Source organism: Pygocentrus nattereri, chromosome 8, assembly GCF_015220715.1.
Source record: "Pygocentrus nattereri isolate fPygNat1 chromosome 8, fPygNat1.pri, whole genome shotgun sequence".
In the NCBI taxonomy this organism is placed as follows: domain Eukaryota; kingdom Metazoa; phylum Chordata; class Actinopteri; order Characiformes; family Serrasalmidae; genus Pygocentrus; species Pygocentrus nattereri.
The window spans coordinates 32,086,720-32,107,056 of record NC_051218.1 but is presented as its reverse complement, the minus strand read 5'-3'; the positions used below and the strand labels follow the sequence as shown (position 1 = coordinate 32,107,056).

At 38.9% G+C, this 20,337-nt stretch overlaps 1 protein-coding gene across 1 annotated transcript; it reads right to left on the bottom strand.

Annotated features, from left to right (window-relative positions):
* Positions 1–2,720: 2,720 nt before the first annotated feature.
* On the bottom strand, positions 2,721–11,623 carry si:ch211-132p1.2 (F2R like thrombin or trypsin receptor 3). The gene is made up of 3 exons (XM_017693365.2): positions 11,305–11,623; positions 6,185–6,456; positions 2,721–4,488 (listed from the first exon to the last, which is right to left on the bottom strand). The coding sequence occupies exons 1-3, from the start codon at positions 11,510–11,512 to the stop codon at positions 3,679–3,681; spliced, it is 1,290 nt and encodes a 429-aa protein (XP_017548854.1). The 5' UTR covers positions 11,513–11,623; the 3' UTR covers positions 2,721–3,678.
* Positions 11,624–20,337: the final 8,714 nt, after the last annotated feature.

Here is a 20,337-nt window from a genome sequence, read left to right as displayed (position 1 = left end):
TGCATAATGTAGATTGAGGTTTGGGTATTGTTTCAGCTCATGTGTGCAGCTCAGCTTCCTGTTGTGGTTATGGTTGTTCCATTACATGAGTAACAACACTGAGACAAGCCAATGAAAATCCAATGAAAATGCATTTAGATAGACTGAGTAATCAAACAGTTCAAGAGTAAAATTCCTCAACAAGGATTCTAGCTATTTCACCTTTAGGTATTTCTATATAGAAATGTCCATCAGGTCCTCCTCTGTTTTGTGAGTGTCCTATTCAAAGTCTTCTCTTGAACCCCATTGAGATGTTGAGGCAGGGTCTTAACCCTCTGGGGTCTGAGGGCATATGTTATATGATGCTCATATGTTTCATATCAAAATGCTCTGTTATCTTCATCACTACTTTCCAAATTCGCTGCAGCAACTTCAGCAGCTGTAAACTCTCTGCACGTGTCTCCGATGTGGACTTAATGAAGAATGAAGGGTTTCTGGTGTGATGGGTCAGTCCTTAGTGAGTGTCCATTGCTCAGTTTCCTCACAAAATGTAGAGGGACGTATGAATCCACCAGTTCCACATGTTCAGAGGCAGATGACTCCTCGTAGCCTCATAACTCCGGATGTGATCATGCTACGTATGATCTCATGACAAGATGGAATCAAAAACACATAAACAGATATGGGGGCAATTACTTTTTCACACGGGTGATCATTTTCCTTCAATAAATGAAATGATCATTTAAAAAAAGTTTGATTTCCTTTTACTAATGGTATTCTAGTCTTATATTCCATTTTGGATGAGGAGCTTTAACTACATACAAAATTGCAAAAATAGGAATTCAGGAGGGGCAAAAACTTTTTCACAGCATTGCACACTCCTCAGATTTTGCGCTTTTGTACTGTTTACAATTTGACACAAGTCAAACAGAAAGTACTATCACAGCGTCCTATCTTTATGAGTTGTTTACTGTTGTTTCAACCGTGGTCAAATTGAGATTTGTACTTATTTACATTGCTTCACAATTGCGCCTTGTATGACTCATGAGATTCAAAGGTCAGAAAGTTTGAGGCCAAGCTATTGGACACTGTGGGTCAAGCATCTAAAAATGTTTCAATTTTTGCCATTTGCCAATTTATTCATTAGTTATCAGTCTTTGCATGGCTAGAGTGGAGTCTATACCATTGAGTGGATGTGTTTTCTGTTATTAATTCATAGACAAACCAAACGTGTGAGATCTGCCGTCACATGTCAGAGCCTAGCAGGTCTGTTTACACAGTTAATAAACAAGCATTTTTTGCTTAATACTGGCTGCTTTTGAAGCTCTGCTAACTCTACTCCTCATAAAAGGAGCACCCAATAACATTCCTTTAATTTATTTCTTATTTGTCTGATTTAATAAGCCTCAACATATTTACTTCACAGTGTCACTCAAAAGGTACTGTTGAACATCAACTGGGATAGCTACACAAATTTGGCATACATTCTGGAACAACACTCAGATTCATGCCATGTTTACACAGCAAATAGCATTCCTGTCTGACACAGCACTTCACAGATCACCCACACTGTTAATCACATATGACATCAGCAAGCTTAAACAGCCTTAAACATCTGGAGAGTAGAGGCCAAACTACATTCATTGGCTTCAGAGTTGGCTGATGTCAAATAATACATTATGGAGTTCAAAACATCCCTTGATTTTCCACATGATAATGTTAATAGCTCAGCCCTGCAGGCTCTTGCTTAAGTGACATTTCATCACCTTGGAATTACAACATTCTATCTGACTTTTTGTTTTGCCAAAATTGAGATATTCACATATTCTTATTCTGTGACAATGTCTTACCTTTATGTGAGATGTTTTTGAATTGTGTGCATTTTGGACTCTCTATCTAGAAAACAAAAAGGTTCTATTTTCAAAGTGAAATTCAAACTTAGTTCTATAAAATTCTCTGTTAGCCAATCAGCACTTTGAATACACACAAGAGGACCAGGTCAGGTTCTGCTTCTTTCTCATGTCACTGCATTGCTCAGTGACTGTGGAAAAGATGTGTAAAATGTTATGAAACATTAAACCGTGTTGCTGAAATTCTGCCTGTCTTCTTATAGATCTTTGAACAGTCTTACTGTCTAAAATGTTCTAAATATCACACATTAAAGGTAATTAGATGTTGAACGTTTGAATTGATGGACTCTTAATTACAACATAAACATTCATTTCATTTATTTACCCATCATTTCTTTTTCTTTTTTCTCCCAAAATAAAATGTTTTGGCATATTAGAATCATATTTCTGATATAAAACAAAGCCTCATGCTGCCTTTAGACTGACCTGCTACACTTATTTGCTGTGACAGGTTATTACAATAGCTGTTTTCTGCCTGAACTAAAGGAAGCTTAAACTAATGCTTCCTACCTGAAACTGACCTCTGCACAGGACAACATTTTCAGCACTGACCCTTATACTGAAATAGAAATGCTTTTTTTGAATACGAATAAATATGACTTATCTTAAACAGGAAACAAATGTCATTAAAACATCTAAATAATCAAAATAAATGCCATAAAAATGTCATAGAATGCATTAAATGTAACTTTCCGACACATGTAGGCACTCTGTTATGAAGCTACCCAATATTCTATGGGGTGAGTTACTGCCTTCATTCATCAAAGAGACCTTGTCATCTAACAGCATTTTCCACACACATTTAGGCACAAGAATGGATCCAACAAAGAATCAGAAGTTCTAGTTCTAGTTTATTTTTCACTTGCTTAAAAGACATCAAGAATTTGGCTAGTCAATTAGCTATGTAGCTTTTAGAATAACACTGAGCAAAATCTTTATAAAATTAAAATTCTAAAAGTATCAATTGTCATTTCAACATGCTATCACAGTTTACATTCAGATGATCTTATTGGGGATGTAATTTTGTGTTTGGTGTCTTGATCCTCATCTAGAAAGGTAAAGAATTTGCTAAATTCTTCAGTTAAAAGTGTTCAGCTAAAAACACAGAGGGCAGAGGTGAACACCCTTGAGCTCCATTAGGTCCTGTTTTTATCTTGACCACTAAAATCATAAAGCAGGAACCTTCAGTGCTGACCTGATGGCCAAAAGCACAGCTCCAGTTTTCTGAAGCCAAAAGTTCTGGTAGTTGTGAAGTGGAAGAACAACTTAAAACTCCCATAGTTCTGTTCAGGTGGAAAGCAAGGTGGCTGGACAGCACCCTGTACCTTCTCTATGAAGTCCTCAGACACTGAAAGGGTCGATTAAGCTGTTGAAGGTGCTGATAGCCAGGCTGATCATATAGGACATCTAGATCATCTTAATCTCTGTAGCCCTTCAGCAGGAAAACTTGGGCTAACACCACTATCCAGACCAAAGTTAGCTCTAAATGGATATGCCATGTATCAATCGACTGCAATTAGTATTGGACAAAGTTCCAAGCTGTACATATTTCTGATGGTCCATGTTTCCAAAAAGTCCAGTAACCTGTCAGCAATTTTTTTGGCTTTAGAGTTGGCCGACACCTTCATTCTTGTCAAGGGCCAAATAATGAGTCATTGGTACTTTTTGATTTCTGAAGTTCAAATTCTGCCTTCATCCTTTTGAGCTTGATGTTAATTCTTTCCTGAGTCCCTTTTGTGTCTGGATGTCAACTTGGTAATTCTACTGTGTAGGATTTTTAGTCCTCAGGTTATGATCTTACTGGCTCTCTGTCTAAATCCCCCGTAGTCCTGCTTGAACTGGACAGCAGAGTGACCTTGGACCTTGATGTCCCTGAGGAGTAGGACACCTGGTTCCCGGAGGAAGGGGACTCATAAGAATCAGAAGATAGGCAAAGCACCTTTCGTGCCTTCTCCCTGAAATCCTCAGACACGTAGTAGAAAATGAAAGGGTCAAGACAGCTGTTGAAGGTGCTGAGAGCCAGGCTGATCATGTAGGGCATGTAGAGGGCATCACCTTTCTCACTCATGTTCTCCAGCAGGTAAGATGCAGAGTAATGCATCAATAGAAGGACATTACTGGGTAAAAAGCAACCCACGAAAACCACAAGAATTAGAATAGTGACCTTCACGGCATGGGAGTAACGGCTACCAGCAGCCACCAGGGTCCTCAGGACAGCACAATAGCAGAACAGCACTACCAACAGTGGCAGCAGGAAGCAGAGGAAGAAGAGGGTAGCAAAATAAGGCAGGAAGTAGCTCTTCTGCTCGCTTTTAGGCAGTGCATCATGGCAAGTTGTGATAGATGGCTTATTTAGCAGGTGAGACTGCTGTGAGGCTAGCAGAGGTGCAGCTGCAACTAACACCATGGCCCAGACCGCCAGACTCATGTACACTGATGTTTTCTGGCTGCGGAGGGTCTTAGCTCCAAACGGGTGCACAAGGGCCACATAGCGGTCCACCGCAATTAGTGTCAGGCAAAGGATGGAACCATACATGTTCCCATAGAAGAGTGCAATCACAAGGCGGCAGAAAGGCTCTCCAAAGTACCAGTCGTTTCCCTGGAAGTGATAGACAATGCAAAAGACAAAATCAGCATCAAATGTGTTGTATTATGCAAGTAGACCATCCATGTTAAAATATGGCTGACTTTCAACTTACAGAAGCATCTCTCAAACCGAATGACCTCTCCATCTGGACCACCAATTTACTTATTAAAGACCTTGACAGACTGCAGTATAGCCATTCCAAATGGTGTCCCCCATTGATTTTCACAGACTTTTATGGGTGTATAAATGGACTAAAACTAAAGTTGAATTTGTTTAGTCATGTTATGTAGTATTTTGCAGCACATCATTGCATTTCCCAGCCTCGGTTTTACAGAATTTTGCTTTGTATCATTTTCGTTTTTTCATTCGTCAGTGTTTTCTCGCTACAACACCAAGGATCCATTTCACAAATATATCATTACACCATTAGGAATCCCTGTGATGACAACCAATCATGAGTTTTACACACTTTTCAAGATTCCTTTAGTAAAGAAAATAAAGAAGCATGAAGACTCAAAGAACCCTTTGCATGATTAAAGGGTTCTTTGCATCTTGAAAAGGTTCTTCAAATTGATGGAGAATGTGCTGTAGATGGTTCTATGCAGAACCTTTTGAAAAGGGTTATATAGAGCACAAAAAGGGTTCTTCTATCGTTGCAAACTTGACACCCTAACAATGGAAGAACCGTTTTTTTTTTTTGTGCTTTATAGAACTATTTTCAAAGAAATAGTCTACAGCGCATATTCCATCAATCTGAAGAATCTTTCACAATGCAAAGAACCATTTAATCATGCAAAGTGTTCTGCACAGAATCATTTTCTTTACTAAGAACCCTTGAAGAACTATCATTTTTAAGAGTGCCGCCTAGCCACTGATATACAAGCTAGTGAATACAAGCAAACTAGCATTAGTGTAACTCTTACTTCAAAATCATAAAGAAAACAATGATTCTGTCTTTTTATCATTTTATCCAGCGAAACTGAGCCATTCTGAAGTAAGGTGTTAAGATAGCCAGGTATCTACCTTGCTAGCTTTAGCTTTTAGGTTCTTGCCCGTAAGTAAGTTAAGGTAAGTAACATTGGTAACAGCAGTAACGTTACGCACTAGCTAATGAAAAAAAATCAAAACAGCCCCCCCACCCATCCAACAGGTAGTTTAGAAAATTAATTTCTAACTTCAAGATAGGTCATTAGAAGGTTTTTAATAAGGTTTTATAGTCTCTAAATCGGGCATCATATACTAGAGACTACTGCATCCACGCCATAGGATGTGAGTAAGCATGTTTACAACATGCTGAAGTGTCACTATAATGCATTTTTTCTTTTGAAAACTAATATAAACAATCTCAGTGTCATACTATATGTATAATACATAATGACCTGTAGTTCCTTATGATTATATATGAGTAAGATGTCAAGTGTCAATTAGGCATCTGGTATCTAACATGAATAAACTAAAATTCAATAATAATGTATTCTGGTGCAGCTGGAAAATTCAATAATAATGTATTCAAGAAAAGATTAACTAGATAACCGGTATACTGAGCAAGTTATATATATATATATATATATATATATATATATATATATATATATATATATATCACATAGCTATATATAGAATGGTGTTATCATTATCTCTAATCTATAATCTACATATATTTCCTTTGACGTCAGTGAAAGTTTGATAAAGCTCATGTATCTTGTACCTGAAAGTGGTAGACGATGCGGAAAGGAAGCAGCAGCAGAAGGAGCAGGTCGCAGCTTGTGAGGTTGATCAAGAGGATGGTGGATGGAAACTTCTTGGTGCGGAAGAGGAGCACCCAAAAGGCTAGGAGATTAGCAGGGAGGCCCACGATGAAGGCTACGAGGTAGAGCAGAGGAACTAGCAAAACTGTGGTTTTAGACTGGAGCACCTTCTGCTGGTTCTCGGTCAGAGTTTTGTTACAGCCAGACATGGTAAACCCGAAGGAACGCCCTCCTAAGGAAAAGACAAAAAGAGAGTTATTAGCAACTAAATAGTTGACTAAATAAGTAGTAAATAAGTAAATAAGTAACTTCTATCATGCTGCTTACTGAAGTCATTTACAGACTTTTATTTTATTTTATTTTAGCATATAGGAGTGTTCAATTAGGTTTTTTACAGACTATTATAGTTCATGCAGCAAAGTAAAAACAGTTTGAATTGACTTCAAATGAAAGCAGAAACCAAAATGCTAAGTTTTTCCAATAAGGAGTTTAAGCACTCAGTGAGGGTTTATTGATATTTTGCTTGTTTCCAGCTTATGGAGGTGGCCTTGAACTCTAACACTTCACTGGTCTTCTGAAATAGAAGCCAAGTGTAAACACAGTAACAGACATTTGACAGCACTATTGTACATCAAATTTATGGCAGGTAACGATTTCATTCACAGGAAAAGTAAGCAGTTGTGTAGTCACACCTGCAGTCAGACTCTCTCCATGTTTCTTCCACTTGGGTCTCAAGATCTTAAGTATGAGTCTCAAGTCAGTGTCAAAGTCGAGTTGCAAGTCTTTATTGATTTTGTCCAGTCTCAAGTCATCAAATTCGTGAGACCACAGCTCTGATAAAAAATAACACTCAGACAAGTAGTGGACTAATACCTTCTATTTCAGCATAGAGGAGCGTTCACTGAGATTGTTTATGGACTGTATCTTATATTACAGTTTGTAGGAGTGTTCACTAGGGTAAACTTTCTTGCAATCAGTTCTGTAAGCAGTTATTGCTGCAAGCATAAGCCCACATGTACAATAAAACAAACGCAAGACTTGTGCAACAAAAATTACATTTAACACATCATACAGGGACCCACAAAGATTGCACAAAGCTTTATATGTATGTTGCTACTTAACCATCAGATAAAATGTACAACCCCAATTCCAATGAAGTTGGGACGTTGTGTAAAACATAAATAAAAACAGAATATGATGATTTCCATTGGGTCTCCATTGTTGTATTTTGCGCTTCATAATGCGCCACACATTTTCAATGGGAGACAGGTCTGGACTGCAGGCAGGCCAGTCTAGTACCTGCATTCTTTTCCTACGAAGCTACGCTGTTGTAACACATGCAGAATGCAGCTTGGCATTGTCTTGCTGTAATAAGCAGGGATGTCCCTGAAAAAGACGCTGCTTGGATGGCAGCATATGTCGCTCCAAAACCTGCATGTACCTTTCAGCATTAATGGTGCCTTCACAGATGTGCAAGTTACCCATGCCATGGGCACTAACACATCCCCACACCATCAGAGATGCTCGCTTTTGAACTTTGCGCTGATAACAATCCGGACAGTCCTTTTCCTCTTTGGCCCAGAGGACACGACGTCCATGATTTCCTAAAACAATGTGAAATGTGGACTCATCAGACCACAGGACACTTTTCCACTTTGCATCAGTCCATCTCAGACCTCAACACCGGCGGTGTTTCAGGGTGTTGTTGATATATGGCTTTCGCTTTGCATGGCAGAGTTTTAACTTGCACTTGTAGATGGAGCGACGAACTGTGTTCACTGACAGTGGTTTTCTGAAGTGTTCCTGAGCCCATGTGGTAATATCCGTTACAGAATGATGTTGGTTTTTAATGCAGTGCTGCCTGAGGGATCGAAGGTCACGGGCATTTAATGCTGGTTTTCTGCCTTGCCGCTTACTTGCAGAGATTTCTCCAGATTCTCTGAATCTTTTAATGATATTATGGACTGTAGATGATGAAATCCCTAAATTCCTTGCAATTGCACGTTGAGAAACATTCTTAAACTGTTGGACTATTTGCTCATGCAGTTGTTCACAAAGTGGTGAACCTCTCCCCATCCTTGCTTGTGAACGACTGAGCCTTTCAGGGACGCTCCCTTTATACCCAACCATGACACTCACCTGTTTCCAATTAACCTGTTCACCTGTGGAATGTTCCAAACAGGTGTTTTTGAGCATTCCTCAACTTTCCCAGTCTTTTGTTGCCCCTGTCCCAACTTCTTTGGAACAGGTTGTAGGCATCAAATTCAAAATGAGTAAATATTTGCAAAAAACAATAAAGTTTATCCATTTGAACATTAAATATCTTGTCTTTGTGGTGTATTCAGTTGAATATAGGTTGAAAAGGATTTGCAAATCATCGTATTCTGCTTTTATTTATGTTTTACACAACGTCCCAACATCATAGGAACTGGGGTTGTACAATGTTATGAAAGAGCCAGGAAATGTTCAACCGCTTAAAAAATGGAACAGAAGATAAGACAAAATGTACTCTGCTTAATGGTGCAGTTTTTAGGAACAAAATGTACCCCATGCAAAATGTACAAAACACCCAAAATCAACTGGTTGTCAAAAGTTTGAGGACCACCTCTGCAGGCCAGTCCAGGTGTCCAATCCTCACTTCTAAAACTTTATTTTTTTACAGCTGAACTCTTTTTCATGTAGTTATTGAACACTAAACCTTAGGATGTAATAAGCCTGGGAATGTAAGGGATTAATTGATGCCTTAAATACTGTAAATCAATTGTGCAAGTATCAGGGCCAGTGCAATGCTAGGAATAACAGCAAGCCCCAGCCATTTTATCCTATTCTTATGATGTCAGTGTGACTCCATTGCTGAGGATGATCCACCACCTGAATAATACCTGCTCTGTGGTGGTCCTGTGGGGGTCCTTACCATTGAAGAACCATGTGAAAGTAGGCTAACTAAGTCTTCAGAGAAACAACTCAAATAGCTCAGAAGTAGTGAGATTTCATTGACTTATTACCTCTTGGAAAACATATCACATGACTTCATTACTTTATATCCCATTACAGTTTGAAAGTAACTAGTCATTTGTAATAGGGGTTACATAGACTAGTAGGCTAATGAATCCACTAGGAGGCACTGTGGGCAGTAGTAAACTAGTTGAGGAGAACGCCTGAAACACAAGGTGGGTAAAAATGGCAATGAACTGGCAGAAACAGAGAACAGAATCTGATTTGACTTCTAAAAACAAAACAACAAGAGTAGGTCTAGTGCAAAACCAGGTCGCTTTAGAGAACTGCCATCTCTGATAGGACAGGGCCCTAAGACAGAACTGGCAGTCAGTGTTCTCCCATGACATTGCTTTAGTTCAAAACAGGTACTTTACAGGCCCCCTAAAAGCCGGTGGTATTGTGGTAATTGGGGGAGTCCTAACTCCCTCAGTATGAATATATTTCAGAGAAAATTGGTATATATAGTAATGATGACTAGTCAACCACTATGATTAAGTGACTGATAAAAAGGAATAACAAAGCAATATTTTCTTTGGAGAAATTACCCCAAAAGTGTTTATACACGTGCTTATGTTTTGGCTGACTATGTCAGTAGACATACTGATTTTTGTTAACGTGCAGAAATTTTTCAGTATGAAAATAAAATTTGGTAATGTCTTATTGAATTGGCTTTACTTGACTAACGCTTCAGTGGAATGTTACAAACTGAGATCTGATTTTCTATAAGATATCCAGAGGGTCTCAGGCCAACCACCAGTCATTTGCACAGTGGTCGCACATAGGCACAGTCCCTGCTGCACTCACACATTTTTCCAATTTCCCCAAAGACACGCCTCGCATTCCTGCCGCCTGCTGCTCATCCATGTTTCCTTAGCAGCAGGGAATTACAGCCAGTTCACCACTCAGCTAAGCCTAATCCCTTCCCCAGCTCACAATCCTACGGTGCTGCCTGTCTCCACGCACGACTCTGGATGTACATTCTTTCTCACACAATTAAGCACCTGATAAAGCACACTGCTGTCTGTACCAGTGGCTAACATGCTCTTGTGTTCATTACAGAATGCTGGTAAAACTTTAAGAGAACCTGTAAAACTAACTCAGTTTATATCACAATACCTATATTTAGAGTCAATTATTCATTCAACCTAATGAGAAACTGTAGAACAGACTCAGTTTATATCACAGTACCTACATTTAGAGCCAATTATTCATTCAACCTAATGAGAAACTGTAGAACTGACTCAGTTTATATCACAATACCTACATTTAGAGCCAGTTATTCATTCAATCTAATGAGAAACTGTAGACCAGACTCAGTTTATATCACAATACCTACATTTAGAGCCAATTATTCATTCAACCTAATGAGAAACTGTAGAACTGACTCAGTTTATATCACAATACCTACATTTAGAGCCAATTATTCATTCAATCTAATGAGAAACTGTAGACCCGACTCAGTTTATATCACAATACCTACATTTAGAGCCAATTATTCATTCAACCTAATGAGAAACTGTAGAACAGACTCAGTTTATATCACAATACCTACATTTAGAGCCAATTATTCATTCAACCTAATGAGAAACTGTAGAACAGACTCAGTTTATATCACAATACCTACATTTAGAGCCAATTATTCATTCAACCTAATGAGAAACTGTAGAACAGACTCAGTTTATATCACAATACCTACATTTAGAGCCAGTTATTCATTCAACCTAATGAGAAACTGTAGACCAGACTCAGTTTACATCACAATACCTACATTTAGAGTCAATTATTCATTCAACCTAATAGAATGAGTACATTTGTATATGATATACCTGGAAAAGTACTTTTTCAAGTGTCTGTTTTATAGTCGTTAGTACCAAGTAATAACTGAAGTGTAATGTTTAAATAGTGTACATAAACAATGTTTAATGAACTTCAAAAAGTTGCTTGTAATTGTATTAATATAGTATTTTATTGATGTGGAAACATCTACTTGAAAATATGCAGCCTACTGTTTTATTCAGTGAACATGCATGTACAATAAAATACGTCTGATAATGATAAAATAGGATGATATAAAGACACTTACGGGGAGGCCTGGTGGTACACTCCTCTTCTGCCGCTAGAGAAGAGATGGAAAACAGAGAGAAAAGGAAAAACAGGAGGAAGAGATGATGACCACTAGACACAGCCATTCTGCTCAAAGAGGGGATCTGTGGAGCTTTAGAGGATTCGGAAATGTTATATTCCCAAGCCAGTTTCTTCTGATCAGTGCTGATCCACAAACTTCTGCTCATTAAGTGATTCTCGTCTGGTGTTCACTTCATTCTGCTTTCATTTCTACTTGTGCTGTTTCTGCGGGTGTAAGTGCGTATGTGTCAGACTTCTCCTCTCCACCTCATGCAGCTTCTTCCTCTCAGGATATGAAACACATGCAGCTGTGTGTGTGTGTTTGTGCGTGTGTGTATGTGTGTGTGTGTTGTGAAATTTATGATGACAACAGATGAAAATTAGCCTATAGGGCTAACTTTGATTATATATATGTATGTATGTGTGTTTGTTATGTCTACGTAAAACTATAATCTCATTGGAAAACTGGCAACACTCAGTGCAAAAGAAACAATATTGTTGTATATATATATATATATATATATGTGTGTGTGTGTGTGTGTTGCAAAATGTATGACGACAACAGATGAAAATTCGGGCTAACTTTGGCAATATATATATATATATATATATATATATATATATATATATATATATATAGCTGTTGTTGCATTCACATTTTTCAGTTTTTGACATAATTTGAAAAGGCCTATTCCCCTTTACATTATGTGTAAATTTCATGATGAATAGAACAAAAGAAACAGCACAAAATGACTAAATATTCTATAATAGAATAATAAATAAATATAAGATAATGTTTATGACTGACTTACATCGTCTTTCCTTTAAACAGCACTTAATCATTGTTGAGAACACAAACTGATCTGGCTTTACAATTAGACGTTTCTCCAGACTTTACTTATACAAGTCTTTAGGTTTGCAACTGAAAGGTTCACTGTCATACTTTGCAGTTCACAGAGCAACCACATATAAAAATAGGCATCAGACGTGTCAGTCTAGCACCCTTCTCTGATTACGCAACCATGAAAGCTTGAAATAAGCATTGACTTGTGAAATAGACAGCATCTATTGCCAGCATGTTACCCATGTATTGAGCACTAATATCCCCCATAACATGACCATCAGTCATACACTGCTCAAAAAAATAAAGGGAACACTCAAATAACACATCCTAGATCTGAATGAATGAAATATTCTCATTGAATACTTTGTTCTGTACAAAGTTGAATGTGCTGACAACAAAATCACACAAAAATCATCAATGGAAATCTAATTTATTAACCAATGGAGGCCTGGATTTGGAGTCACACACAAAATTAAAGTGGAAAAACACACAACAGGCTGCTCCAACTTTGATGTAATGTCCTTAAAACAAGTCAAAATGAGGCTCAGTATTTTGTGTGTGGCCTCCATGTGCCTGTATGACCTCCCTACAATGCCTGGGCATGCTCCTGATGAGGTGGCGGATGGTCTCCTGAGGGATCTCCTCCCAGACCTGGACTAAAGCATCCCCCAACTCCTGGACAGTCAGTGGTGCAATGTGACGTTGGTGGATGGAGCGAGACATGATGTCCCAGATGTGCTCAATCGCACCAGCATATGGTCTCACAAGGGATCTGAGGATTTCATCTCGGTACCTAATGGCAGTCAGGCTACCTCTGGCAAGCGCATGGAGGGCTGTGCCGCCCTCCAAAGAAATGCCACCCCACACCATTACTGACCCACTGCCAAACCGGTCATGCTGAAGGATGTTGCAGGCAGCAGATCGCTCTCTACAGCGTCTCCAGACTCTGTCACGTCTGTCACATGTGCTCAGTGTGAACCTACTTTCATCTGTGAAGAGCACAGGGCGCCAGTGGCGAATTTGCCAATCCTGGTGTTCTCTGGCAAATGCCAAGCGTCCTGCATGGTGTTGGGCTGTGAGCACAACCCTCATCTGTGGACGTCGGGCCCTCATACCATCCTCATGGAGTCGGTATCTAACCGTTTGTGCAGACACATGCACATTTGTGGCCTGCTGGAGGTCATTTTGCAGGGCTCTGGCAGTGCTCCTCCTGTTCCTCCTTGCTCAAAGGTGGAGGTAGCGGTCCTGCTGCTGGGTTGTTGCCCTCCTACGGCCTCCTCCACATCTCCTGGTGTACTGGCCTGTCTCCTGGTAGCACCTCCAGCCTCTGGACACTACGCTGACAGACACAGCAAACCTTCTTGCCACAGCTCGCATTGATGTGCCATCCTGGATGAGCTGCACTACCTGAGCCTCTTGTGTGGGTTGTAGAGTCCGTCTCATGCTACCACGAGTGTGAAAGCACCACCAACATTCAAAAGTGACCAAAACATCAGCCAGAAAGCAGAAAGGTACTGAGACATGGTCTGTGGTCCCCACCTGCAGAACCACTCCTTTATTGAGTGTGTCTGGCTAATTGCCAATAATTTCCACCTGTTGTCTATTCCATTTGCACAACAGCTGTGAAATTGATTGTCAATCAGTGTTGCTTCCTAATGTGGCCACGCCCGCTCGCTTAACACACTATGCAAGTCTAATTTATGCAAATCCGCCCTGAGGGGAACACTGCGCATGCGCACTAGTAGGTAAACAGACCTAGCACTTAAAACGAACATATTCAGCTGTGAAGGTAATATGAATTCCTACAAAATGTCCAGTTTTTTGGTCTGATAAACATGTATAGTACATTCCTAATGTATATTACACCATAAAATCTATATAGAGTAATTATTAAATCTAACAGTATTGTTAACTTAATCGTGTTTTATGTGTAATAGTGTTAATATGCTGAGCATTCAGTAGGTCAGTACAGCTACTTATTTTTGTGCAGCAGTAAAGCTAATAATTCGTAAAATGTGAGTTACAGTCATAGTTCTACAGTTTTTCAGAGTATATTCATGCATTTTTATAACGTGTTTGTAAAGAGTGAAATCAGCTAACGCAGCTGCGCGAGAAAGCCACATTCTGAAGTTTTAAAATGGCGTTGTAGTTTTTTGAAGCTGCTCTCTTGGTCCGTGAACACTACGACAGGAATTCGTCGAAAACTACATTTCCCATCCTGCCTCGCTTCCTCCTGCACGGCTGTGTGGCTAATTGGTGATTTTCTCTGCTTCGTCCAAACGGACAGAAAGGTAAGGAATTCCCTATTTATGCTGGTTTATGTTTTTTGTGTGTTTGAAGACGTTTGTTTATCCTTAAGACTCGGGAAAGGACATGGAATTCGGTTCTTAGGCGTTAGTTTCCCGAATGAACGCTGCTAATTAGGCTAGGCTAGCGGAGCCGAGCCGGGCAGGGAGGGGCGGAGGAGCAGCGCTGACAGCTCAGTTACACCGGCGAGTTTGGCGACTATTAAACAGCGTTTTAGACGCTAAACATATTTTAGACGCACTGCTGTAAGGTAACATCACGTATTCCCTACGCTTCGTTTTCCCCTACGCTGGCAAATTTTCCTGTCTGTGTAATAAAAACACTTTGTTGACATTTGTCACCAATTCATATGAGGCATTATCATATGTCCTTTTCCCCATTAAATCGGTTGGCAAGACCATCTAAGCTGGGTTTGGACTTCAAATCTGTGTGATTAGTGGGCTTTTCCCCGCGGTCGCTTCATTCATATAATCAGTTCGTGTCTGTTTTTATGTAATTACATTTCATAAAACTTCACAGATGAAGTTTCTGTCCTATTTCTTTAAAAGTATTGGCCCGAATGCGACCAAAGTCAAAGTGCGTATTGGTTGCTAGGCAGATTCTGCAGAGTCCAACCAATCATTAAATCGTGTATGACTTCGGGTATTTCCGCCGTAAGTACTGACAGGCGGAAAGAGCCGAACTCTGTTCGGAGCGCAGCGCTGTTACAGCCTCGCTGCCCGGGTTTCGCCCAGAGTGGGGAGGAGGGGGGAGGGGCAGAGAGCGAGAGAGCGAGCAGGGGAGGGGGGAGGGGAGAGAGCGCGCAGAGAGAGAGCAGAGCAGGGGAGGGGGGAGGGGAGAGAGCGCGCAGAGAGAGAGCAGAGCAGCGGTGGGGGGAGGGGAGAGAGCGCAGAGAGAGCAGAGCAGGTCAGCGGTGGGGGGAGGGGGTGGGGGGAGGGGAGGGCATGGTGCTGGTGTTGGTTGAGAGGTGGTCCTGCAGACCTGTAGTTCTGAGCACTTTCTGCAGCAGATCAGACAAACAGAACAACATGCTGAGATGTTTTACTGGGGAGCCCTTACATGTTTTTAATCAGCTAGTAATTATGTAAATCTAGTGCCTTGCCTGCACTGCAGGGCTGAAATCAGCTGTTTTTCTTAAAAACGTTGTTTCTGTACATCAGAGTCTCCAAACAGTTTTCTAGAGCTGAAAGAACAAGAGCAGTTAAATTCTGCATGTTGCAGTACTTTTGATTGGCTCTAATAAAACTTAAATCTCAATCTTTAAACCTACTGTTTGCTTTCTTACAGAGAAGTAACGAGTAGGACAATGTATTAAAGGGAACCCTGGCTGTTAACACTTGGAACAGTGTACATATCCAATACTATTAAAGTACTATTATGCATATTACAGTGCTATTAAATTATTATATATAAACAAGAAAGAAATGTTTATTATAAAAAGAATATGGCAAATGGGCAAAGTTCCTCATTGACTAGGCCCCCATTGTCACACTGTGATGTCATGTGGTTGCATTGAGATCAGTCCTGTGGTAAATAAGACAATCAACAAGTTTGTAATATCACGTTCTAGCTAAAGTGGGAAAGACCGAATGATATATTGGAGTTAAATGAGAATATTAGCTTCCTGTTCCTCGCTTAGTGGACGAGAGAGAGCATCCATTTGATGTGGAAAACAATAATGGCACACAGTTTCCAAGAGTAAGATCAAAGAGAGTCAGCCACCATCCCTGTCAGAACCTGTTCTTTCTACTTGTCCCTCAGCAAGTGATCAGGTGACTTTTGGTCATTGACAGGTGTTCCTTAGATGTGAAAACAGCCAACTTTGATATGTGTAGCTTTACGATATATAGAATTAGAAAATGAAAGGGCAAAAGTATGTCGTGAGCAAGTTTGGAAGTTCCAGAATGTCATATTTTGTCAGTTATGTTTGTTGTATGTGATGACTTCACGGAGTCCCCACAATGCAGGCTTTGGTTAAATATGTGTAAATGAGAGAGCTGTTGGGAAAATACTCTTAGCTAGCCTAGTGTCCCCACAAGTCACATGGTCACAAAATGTGTTAAGCGTCCTCACAAAGAATGTTTAGGCCTTAATGTGTGTAAGCAGTGAGGAAACACTACATTTGCATATCTCAGTGCATGTTTGAGTTTTGCAAAGTTGTAACATGTCTTCTGCTTTATGTTTGGTCCAATGTAATAGAAGTGTTATGTGTATAGGAAGTCTGTCTTTGAATTTCTTAGTTAATTTCTCAATGTACCATATTTGAACAGGTCAAGGAGGACACAGTTTCCAAGAGTAACATCAAAGAGAGTCAGCCACCATCCCCGTCAGAACCTGTTCTATCTACTTGTTCCTCAGCAAGTGATCAGGTAAGCCACTTTTGGTCATTGACAGGTGTTCCTTAGATGTGAAAACAGCCAACTTTGATACATGTTGCTTTACGATATATAGAATTAGAAAATGAAAGGGCAAAAGTATGTCGTGAGCAAGTTTGGAAGTTCCAGAACGTCATATTTTGTCAGTTATGTTTGTTGTATGTGATGACTTCACGGAGTCCCCACGATGCAGGCTTTGGTTAAATATGTGTAAATGAGAGAGATGTTGGGAAAATACTCTCAGCCAGGATAGTGTCCCCACAAGTCACATGGTCACAAAATGTGTTAAGCGTCCTCACAAAGAATGTTTAGGTCTTAATGTGTGTATGCAGTGAGGAAACACTACATTTGCATATCTCAGTGCATGTTTGAGTTTTGCAAAGTTGTAACATATCTTCTGCTTTATGTTTGGTCCAATGTAATATAAGTGTTATGTATATAGGAAGTCTGTCTTTGAATTGTGTCCTGGTCACAAAATGTGTTAAGCGTCCTCACAAAGAATGTTTAGGCCTTAATGTGCATAAGCACTTTGAGTGACAGATGTAAGCATTAATTACAAAAATGTTTATATATCTGAATGAGTCGGCATGCACTATAAAGCCTGTCTAAATGTCCGATTTTAATGTTGAAATCTTTTACCTCAGAGGTCTGTAAGTTTTTGAATTCAGTTTCTTAATCTTTTTTACTGTTTGTAAATACATTTTTTATGTAATTAAGGACCAATTTTATTCCAACCAAAGATGAAAATCCAGCAGATAATCCAGGTCAAAGTCTGGAGCTGAAGATTTCTGATTTGTCTCATTGTGATTCTAAAGTGTTGATATTTTTATACATAAACAGAGAACATATCTTTAAATTACGTAGCATTTCTTGTACTTTGGTCACACTTGCTGTCTATTTGTACCATATATTTACAGAGGACTGGAAAGAACACAATATCAGAAAACAGTGCTCAAGAGAACTATCAGCTGTTGCAATCAGGACCTGTTCTGTTTGCTTGTTCCTTAGCAAGTGATCAAGTCTCTTGTGGTCATTCCCAAGTGTTTCTTAGATCTGAAAATTGCCAACAAGGTTGAAATTAAATTTAGCATCTTTACAGTATATGTAGAATTAGAAAATCAAAGGGGAAAAGTATATCTTGAGCTGTGATAATCAGACGGTCATAAAGTGTTAGGCGTCCTCAAAGTATTTTTGACCTTGAATTCATTTTTTTTTTTAATTTTTGTATTCACTGTTGTTGAATGGAACTATTGATGTACGTCATTAATGTAAGCTTGTCATAGTTATTACATAAACGCTAAATTTGACATGATCACAATTATGTAAGTCATTAGATTTCACAGTCATTGTTACAAAAAGCAGAATTTGAACTGGGTGCATTGTGGTGAGGAAATAAACATACTTGATGACATTATGAGGCTTATGAAAACAGTTATGACTTAGAGTGAGTAATGTTTGTTTTGGTTAACAGTGCAGCTAGTTCTAAAGTTTTTAGCATGTATGATGGCAAAATTTGTTTTGATGATTTAGTTCTTTGTGGGAAAAACTCTACTCATAATTCTTTTCATAACTTATTAATCTGTAGACACTTGTGAGTATGTATATGCACACAACAGTGTGTGTATATGTGTGTATGTGTGTATGTATGTATATGCACACAACAGTGTGTAGTTTATTATTTAGCTACTAAGCAAACACAGGTTAATCAGCTAATTCAGCTACTTTTGGCTTGCATACAGTGAACAATTAAATCATTAATCACTATTATTTGTATGACAAAAGTGATCATGACGGGCCAAGATTTAACCACCTACTTTCTGAAAATCTGTTTAAAGTCTGGAGTTGAAGCCTTTTGATTGTTCTCATTCTTGTCTAAAGGATAATATTCTTAAAGGGGTTTTTGTTCAATTGCATAGCATCTCTTCAGTTGTGTACTAACTCATGATTTTGTAAAATTGTACCATATATTTGCAGAGATCTAAGAAGGACACAATTTCAGAGAGCAGTGCTCAAGAGAACTGTCTGCCATTGCAGTCCAGACCTGCTCTGTCTGCATGTTCCTCAGCAAGTGATAAGGTAAGTCTCTTGTGGTTATTCACAAGTGTTTGTTAGGCATGAATATCACCAACTCTGAATTTTGTACAAGTGCTTCTTAGGGCACAGTACAGATTTTGCTTACTTTAATTTTCATACTTGACTAACTTGTGTGTGTATACTTGTCAGCCTAAGTTATATATTCAATACTGAAATTGTGTAGGATTTTAAGCATACCTTGGGCTTTGCAAAGTATGTTTTATCATTATCTCACATTTTAATTCCAAAATATATAATATTACAGATGACAGAGGAGGACACAGTTTTGCTGTTTTGTCAAAGAGAATCATTAGTCACTGTCATAGTCAAGACTCCTTCTTGCTACCTGTTCTACTTATTCATTTTAAAGTCTCTTGTAGTCATGTACATTTGAACTTTACAGATGAGAAATTCCAATCCTGAGAAGATTGCATGGGTCACCCCTATGTCTCGTCAGAGCCTCTGAAGGATCACAGCAACAACAGCAGTTCTGGGCAGGTACATTTCTTTAAAAGTCATTAGTTTTTAAAAGCTTTCTGAAGTTGTAATCAGGACATGGGCTCAGCTGAACTTTTGAATGACAAGAAGTTTCTAATTACAATATAGCACACTAACAATTCAGAATGAATGAACTTTCATACAATTCTGAGAAGAAATGTTAGAACGTAATATAGGCTCTCATATCAATGCACCTTCCCAGTCTTAGTTGCACAAATGTAACAGGCTGAAGTTAAATCATTCCATACAGTATTAAATCTACCGACAATTTAACTATGTTATGAGCATGCTTCTTTTTTACATTGATTTATCTCTGCAACTCCCTCAACAATGTTGTATGTTTTTCTTTTTTTATTGAAGAGTTCTTCGTCTGGAAATACTGATGATGAGCATGCGCGTGTACCTAAATTAAGAAGGACTAGAAGTATTCTAGTAAGTATTTCATATTCATTCCAATGCAGATAAATTTCATTAGAATATTAATTCATAGCTTAAAAGTTAAATTAATTTATGGGCATGTGCCAGTATAATGTATATGCAGTATATTGCAATGTTAAAGACACATAGTAACGTTATTGTGAACTTCAAAACATTAAAAAAGCTGCAGGCCATAGACACACAACAGCCATTATTTAACAAACTCTCACTGCCACTGCAGTGTCGTGCTATGAGCACGTGTTAAGGTTATTACACACCAAGCAAGATGAGGGAAAAAATGCACAATATTCAGATGTAGTCAGCAATTATTATTATTAAAAATTTATTTTTGTTAAATCATCTAATTTCTATGGCAAACTGTGACATAATACAGGATGCTTATTGCGATCTGGAATCGTGAAAGGGGAAGTTTTTAACGTTTCAGCAGTTAAAATAGAGCTTCATGAAATATTTCGCA

Excerpts from the sequence above, each read along its gene's own strand:
- si:ch211-132p1.2 (XM_017693365.2), bottom strand. The coding sequence starts at position 11,512 with ATGAGCAGAAGTTTGTGGATCAGCACTGATCAGAAGAAACTGGCTTGG. Across the intron at positions 6,457-11,304 it reads GTGTACCACCAGGCCTCCCC|GAGGGCGTTCCTTCGGGTTT; the intron begins GTAAGTGTCTTT and ends TCTTTTCCTTAG. Across the intron at positions 4,489-6,184 it reads GCATCGTCTACCACTTTCAG|GGAAACGACTGGTACTTTGG; the intron begins GTACAAGATACA and ends TATCACTTCCAG.